This window comes from Lissotriton helveticus, chromosome 3_1 (assembly GCF_964261635.1).
Source record: "Lissotriton helveticus chromosome 3_1, aLisHel1.1, whole genome shotgun sequence".
Classification (NCBI taxonomy): Eukaryota; Metazoa; Chordata; class Amphibia; order Caudata; family Salamandridae; genus Lissotriton; species Lissotriton helveticus.
Window position 1 is genome coordinate 453,108,242 of NC_136061.1, and position 7,695 is coordinate 453,115,936.

The 7,695-nt window shown below is 42.7% G+C and overlaps 1 protein-coding gene across 1 annotated transcript; it reads right to left on the reverse strand.

The window, feature by feature from the left end:
* Positions 1-1,062: 1,062 nt before the first annotated feature.
* Positions 1,063-6,592, reverse strand: LOC144824603 (gamma-crystallin-3-like). The gene is made up of 3 exons (XM_078683656.1): positions 6,568-6,592; positions 5,968-6,210; positions 1,063-1,388 (listed from the first exon to the last, which is right to left on the reverse strand). Exons 1-3 carry the CDS (start codon positions 6,574-6,576, stop codon positions 1,116-1,118), a joined length of 525 nt encoding a protein of 174 aa, XP_078539782.1. The 5' UTR covers positions 6,577-6,592; the 3' UTR covers positions 1,063-1,115.
* Positions 6,593-7,695: the final 1,103 nt, after the last annotated feature.

A 7,695-nucleotide genomic window follows, 5' to 3' on the forward strand; every position in this document is an offset into this window, starting at 1 on the left:
AATTGCTTCCGAATCTTCTTTACCTAGTAAGTCGAGTAAACCATCTGTGGTTAGTTAGTTAGTGCTGTGTGGTGGAAAGGCATATGTTTTGCTTGAAAGAATGAAGGCATTTGTGATTTCTTGATCATCGAAATGTTGTTCTTTTTTCCATCTTCGCCACTTATGGTTCGATCTGAATTTGGAATGGCTTTGAAGCCCCTCATATGATAATTTGATTATTAAATTGTCTGCCAATCAGGAAGCAAAGGGCCATATGTATGAAAATGCCCATTTGTGATTCTCAAATAGCGATTTTTTGCGAATCGCTATTTGAAAATCGCAAAAACCTATGTATGTAGAATTAGCAAATAATTTTGTGAATCCTACATATTCCTTAATTGTGAATCTCAAATTGCAATTCGCAATTAAGGAATACCTTCCCATTCACATTGCACTTTGAAAAATGCAAAAAAGTGCATTTTTCAAAGAAATCGCAAATTACCACCAACTTGAAGTTGGTGTTAATTTGCAATTCCTTAATTCCAAATTGCACTTTTTTGGTGCTTCTTACATTGCATACAAGGAATCGCAAAATTTGCGATTCCTTAAATGCAATCTCAAAATAAGGAATCGCAAATTTTGTGATTCCTTATTTTGCACACAGATTTGCCTCCTACATACCATTTGGCAAAATTGCGATCGCAAACGCTTGCGATAGCCATTCTGCTTGATACATATGGCCCAAAGTCATGGTAGAAGCATGTAGAAGCATTTCTCCCCCTTTCCAGTGACTGGAATGGTTCGTTAGCAACCTCCAAGCAGAGCAAAATGTCTTCTGCATAGAACTGCACTGCATGAATAATAGTGGGCCAATAGATCTGTCCAATTAGTTTAAGACCGAAAGAACTGAAAACTTCAAATCATAACATACGCACACCTTGATGGATGGTAAAAGATGTAGAAACATCTCGAAATCAAACATCACGTCTATTAACTACATTCGTGGAGTTACATCATCTCACTGATGGAATCTACACGTACAACCCATTGGACATATTAAAAACTGACACATTTCACAATATATTAATCCAGTACCGATTTTATTAACTAATATTGGATGAAATTGCGATTAGCTATTAAATGTAATCCACTCGTCTGAAGGAGCCAATCCTAGGGCTCATGGCTCCCCAGTCGCTGTATCTCCTGTACTCTCCTGGCCTCAGGTAGTACTGGCGTCCTCTGTAGTTGGGCTCCTCATAGAAGATCCAGTGCCCGTCCTGCACGTTACAGGAGTGTATGTCATTGAAGCGGAACCGGTCAAATACATTTGGGCAGTCAACTGTGAAGTCCATCGTCTGGCCTCCGAAGTCACCTTTCTCGTAAACACGAATTCTGAAGGAGCCATGGTGCTTTGATGACAAAAAAAAGCAAAGGAAAAGTGTCAATATTGCTGTGAAATGTTGCTTTCCTTATAGTTTGATGGAATGCTGTCACGCTGTGCAACGACGTTTGATAACTGTGCTGCATCGAGGTGTCACAAACCTTGTCAGTATATTGTTAGTTCACTATTGAATGTGCACTATTGTGACAAGATTGACAATAAGCCAAGTTAGGTGTCTTCGTGCAAAGACAAAGGGGCTCATTTATGAGCCTTTTCGTCACTTTTTCATCACTGGTGCGTCACTTTTTGTGACGCACCAGCAGTGTAAAAAATGTGCCTTGTTGCGCCACATTTACAAAGTGACGCATCTAGACAGATGCGTCACTTTGTAAACCCCTGCGCTACATTATACCTGCGCCAGGTATAATGTATGCAGGGGGGGTGTTCCCACGCAAGAAAGGGTCATAGAAGTGACGCAGTGAAATCTACCAGATTTCACTGCGCCACTTCTAGGACTCAAATGCGTCAAAATCATACGCCTCCCTCACAGCAGGTGTAAGACTGACGCAAGGCCTTTCACATGGGGCTTGCCCCATGTGAAAGGACACATTGCTGGGGTTGCGTCAGTTTTGTGACACACTCCAGCAATGCGTCAATTTTGTACCATACAGATACGTCAGAAATACTGATGTATCTGTAACTCTTTGCGACATGATGCATCATACAGTAAATATGATGCATCAGGTATGTCGCAAGGAGTGCGCACTGAGTAGTGACGCATCGCTGCTTTCATGCATATATAGTGTAGAAAACAAGAAGATTCTGACTAATGTTTGCACGAAACTGTTATCCCACATTCTTATAATAAAGCAAAATACAAGCAGGCCAGAGTGTGTCTTCCTGTGTTTTCTTTACTTCCGAAGATAATTGACCCTTCCCATCGCAGATAAAACTTTTTTCAAGAGCACCAGCCCCTTTATTTGCTTAGTGGAACCTCGTGCCTTTGCAAACGCTTTTCTAAAGGAATAATGTTATTTGTTTAACTCTTCGGTCTAACCTTGTCCAGTCGTTAATAACTGAAGTAACTGAGAGGCCAGTTCTTAAAGGTTATTGTGCACCTATATTCAAATGAAGTGCACAAATACATTTGTGAGGATAAAGTCACATTCCTGTGGGCTGTGACACTGGCTAATTGTTTTTTTTCCATAGGGAAATGCTATCAGTATTGATTGAATGTTCTTACTTGCAAATTCAGGGTTAAAGGTGGGTATATGTAGTTGTTTATGTGAATTCACCTGGAAATGTTTGTGAACACCCAGAGCCCTTGTAAATATTTATCAACAATTTTCATGCAGTGTCCTTCACCTGAAACCAATGAAAACCTTCTACAGACTAGGGTAGGCAGGAGTGTACTACCAAGGCGAGGAAGTGTATAGAAACATCCATAATATTTCATATAAGTATAAGATTTCTATAGGTAAACTATATTCCCCGTGACAAAACATCTAAATGGTAAATCTGAAAAAATCACATTCAACCTGTGGAATTGTACCACTACTACAATTCTGCATGCAGAAAAATATTTATTCATATGAAAAATTCTAGAAATATGCACCTTTTCCAGATTTCCAGAAATATGTCTCGATGTCTGTTTTAATGCCCAAAAAAAGCAGAATATCTGCTACAACTATTGCAGTAATCTACGCGAGCAAACAAAATCTCCTGCCATTTTTCATCTTTTGTTTTTTAAAAAAAATAGTCTTAAATGTCTGCCATTTGTGTGTGAAGTGTCAGAACTATACCTCTCCAAAATCTGGATTTTAGTGGACATGACCAACTTAAATGGACTATTTCTTAATTGACAGTGCATTTTCACACGTTTACATTGCAAAGGTTTTTACATGACAGAGATTAAACATATTCTAGTTAGGCTGAATCACTTTGCCAACCAGGCAATTGTCATATCATTACAAGTTAGTGCAATCCAGTAAATATTTATAGGTTGCACAAATTATAAATCCACCATCACGGCACATAGTATGTGTACTCTGACATAATACTCATTATCCTGTCATGGTAAGATATAAAATGACCTATACTTGGGAACACAAAATGGAGCATGTAAGGGTACATGAATCAACACTACTGTTTGAAACATCAGGCATAGAAAAAAAAGGGGAGCAGTTGTGTGCAGAATGTAAATGGAACACCAAATCATCACCATATGAATACATCAATCTGCCAACCTCATCATCACATAGGGCACATCGCTCCTGTGCTCCTATTTCAGGTTAAACTGTACTTGAGGCACCACAAGGTGCAAGGCGTAGAAGCACCTGGGTGCCTTTTAGCAGAAGTACAGTACTCCTTGCCACCGCACTGGGAGACAGCCAGCAGCGATCATGCAGAGCAGCTACTGCAACCAATGCAGCGATATTTTAAAAAGACAAATACACAGGGTCCTCTTGCAGGCTTTACCCCATACTGCCCAAATCACAGGACAAGTGCCCCTAAGTATGAGTGCAACAAGGAGGGGAGGCATCCACACTGCCCACATTGGCAGGGAGCCCTCCCCTTGTAAAAGGGCTTGCTGGCCACTAGCATGTGGCACAGCTGGTAGCGTTAGGGCAGCTCCACTTCCAACCTCAGTGGCCAGAGGCCCTCGGTGCGGCTGAGCTGCTCTGGGACTCACCCAAAGGGCACAGAAACTCCTGCGTGGCAAGAGCCCGCGAGGCTCTGGCTTATTCCAGCGGTTTCGGACCTGCCCCGCTCTGGGGTCTGCATTTTTGTGACAACGATGAAGGGCTCCCGCCGGGGAATTCCTTCTCCTGTGTCACCTGGTGACCCTTCCCTCCTTCCTCTGAAAGATATTGGCAGGTAAAGGCGCCTACAAGGGATTTATTTTATGTAAATTCTGTGTCAATTGTTATCCTCAATCTAGACTGGCTTTCTTGATTTGCCTGTATACTAGAGCGCACTGACATTTCCACTCCGGGAAACACACTGGAACATTTCCAACAAGAAGGCCCAGGAAGGCCTTCCAGCAACAAAAGATGATGCAGTTCACCATGCGATAGGGTTTTCAAGGACAACAGGAATAACAGCACTCCTTGCAGAGCACGGGGGGCACCAAAGTAGGAGTGCAGGCAGTAATCCAGCGCACAGGGTCCTGTTGGGCAGGTCAGTACAATCAGTAAAGTCCCATGGTGGTTCCTTCGGACAGCATAACAGCTCCTCCTGGCAATGTACTGTTCGTAGAGCCAACAGCATCTGGTTACAAGTCCATGCAGTTTCTAAAATCATCGGGTCACAGCCCCTGTACTTATACTCTAGAAGTCGTTGTTCTGGGGGTACTTCAAACAACTTTTAGAAGTACGCAACACCCCCATTCAATTCCCAGCTGTGGCTTCAGACCCACTGCAAGGGGTGGGCAGCATTGTGAAAGGCAGGCACAATCCTATTGAGGTGCAGGTGACAGCTCCTCCCACCACTCTAAACGCAGATCAGGCCTATTCAGCCCAACTATGAGGAACCCAGAAAAGGCAGGACACACATCAACCCCCCCTTGTGGCTGTCTACAGTGAATGCACATCCTCAGCTCCGGTCAGGTTAGTCTAAACCAGATGTTGAATACACAACCAGGCAGGGCACAAAGAGTCATAAGCACACAGGAATGTCCACTTCTAAAAGTGGCATTTCTAAAATAGTAATAGCAAATCCGTTTTCACCAATAAGCAGGATTTATTACTACTATTCTAAACTACCAAACTTGACCACGCAGCACCTTTCATATGTTAAATTACCACAGAAACACATATCAAGGGATTCCCAATGCAAACCTATGAGAGGGGCAGCTTCACAGCAGTGAGAAGACAAATAGGCTGTTTGTCACTACCAAGACATGCCACACAACAAACGCACATTTTGTACATTTTACCTACACAGCATCATGCCCATAGGGCTACTTACGGGCTACCTGAGGGGTGACCTATATGTAGTAAAAGGGGAGTTTCAGATGTGGCAAACACTTTAAATGCCACATCACTATGGCAGTAAACTACGCACCCAGGCCCTGCAGCGGCACTGTCCTGAGACAGGTTTGAAAGGCTACTTCTGTGGTTTGAGAAAGCAGCACTGCAGGCCCACTAGAAGCATTTAATTTACAGGCCCTTGGTAGATGGGTTATCACTGTACAAGGGACTAATAGATAAATTAAATATGCCAAATAGGTGTAGACCAATCTTAGCAAGTTTATAAGAGAGAGCATAAGGACTTTAGCACTGATCGGCAGTGGTAAAGTGCCCAGAGTCATAAAACCAACACAAACAGGTCAGAAAAAATACAGGAGGAAGGCAAAAAGTTTGGGGATATCCCTGCAAAAAGGGCCAGTTCCAACAGTGGCTGATTTCAAAATTCGGTGATTATGACAATGATCTTGCCAATAGATTTCATGGACGCTTACCAGCACGTAAATAAAATATATATATATATATGAAACAGCCTAAACATGGCTCCATTTTATACTTGAGGAAAAAGATCCCTGCCCCACGCTAATATGCACAAAATATCAGCATACACTTCAGTGGATATTTCAGAGTAAAACTTACTTCTGGGACCCGATGGCAGGACCTGATGGAGTCATTGTAGCCCATCCAGCGATCATACTCGGGGTACTCTCCTCGCCTCAGGAAGTACTGGGAGCCCAGGTAGTTGGGGCGCTCGTACAGCATCCAGGAACCACTGTGTACTCGGAGGGAGTTGCAACGGCTGAAGTTAGAGTGCAAGTCAGAGCAATCCCCGCTACACTCGTAGGAGTGCCCCCCATAGTTCCTGTCCTGGTAGAAAATGATCTGAAAGGAAACAGATTGAAGAAATTAAACACATATTTGGATTGTTGATATGTGTAGGCATGGTTTTTCTGAGTCATCCTTTAATAAAGGGATTCACTGACCATAAAACCCTCCCAATGAGTCACATACTTAAAAAAAAAAGTCAACAATGTTTTGGTTTCATTAGCCTGTTACTAAAGAAATATGTGTGCAGCTATTTATATTTACACACCCATAAATCCGGCTCCACTTACAGCCTAAATTTTGTGGTGAGATCTTTGGAATTGTTTTTTTCTATTTCTTTTAAGCTGATATGTGGTGGAGTTTCTCAAATGTATATGCATTACAAAGCATGCTGCATAATATTTTTACACTTACCTTTCCCATGTCGAATGTTGGTGTTTCGGAGCTGCGATAGTTGTAATGTCCTGTTTTTTGTCAGACTACGGCCCTTTTATATCCCACGTTTCTAAGCCTGCAGTCTCAACAAAGGGGGCTTCTCTACCCAGGAAGGTAAACGCACTGCTCATTTCTATTCGAATTGTTCCGAGAGCTGTTTAGTCTTTTGTGCTGCGCGTTGTGCCTAGAAAGGTTGAAGTTCATGGCAGCATCAGGGAGTTAGCAGCCAGCACAGCGTAAAATGTAATAGCGCGCTCTGAATGCAGTTAACCCACTATCTGTTGTGTTTTAAGGGCTATACCTGAATACAATACCTAGAAGTCAAACTAATTTTTATCAAACACCACGCAGTGAGAAAACATATATATTAGTAAATTAATCTCGCTAGTAAAAGAAAAATAAGCCATATGAATTAACGTAATTCACAGTTAGGAGTGTTTTAGGGCCTTCAGGGTCCGGAATTAACAGAGTCGAAAATTCGGGGCCAGTATTTACAGGACTGGTGACACCAATGGGTATATTTACTAAACGCAGGGCAGCAAGCACAGTTGTTGATCCGTGTTGCGTGAAAGGAAGAGAGCAGAAATGCGACAAGTTTGCAAGATATGGAGCATTTCTGCTCTATCTTTCTGGGAATACTGTGTGTAACCTAACGCCAACACAAGCACCCTTGCACCCTGGTTCAAGGGTGCTTGTGTATCAGGCAGAATTGTTTTAGTGCAGGAAAGGACACCATTACTGCACAAAAACCATCCTTGGAGGCATTTTCCTATTTAGGTCGAGCCTGGGCAGCGCATGAGCTGCTCTGCGAGGCATGATGTATTGGACTATGCACTGGTAACCCCGCCCACTCTCCGCCCATATTTGTCACTGGCTTGTGTCATTGTCCTTCATAAATGCTGGCTTCTGATTCGTAAATAGGCTTGTTAGTCCCTCCTTAGTACCGTCTTGTCTTCATTTGTAAGCTCCCATGTGGACACCCCCTTTTACATGTGTTGTTGCTCGAAAGGCTTCAATTACAGCCTCCGAGCACTATTTTGTTCAATGGTATCCGCATGCCTGCTGTTGCAGGCAGGACACACTCTCTTGCAGCAGCTTTATTTTATT

Bases quoted from the DNA above. Each gene is read 5' to 3' on its own strand.
- LOC144824603 (XM_078683656.1), bottom strand. The intron at 1,389-5,967 runs GTAAGTTTTACT...TTGTCATCAAAG, and splicing joins CCTGCCATCGGGTCCCAGAA to CACCATGGCTCCTTCAGAAT.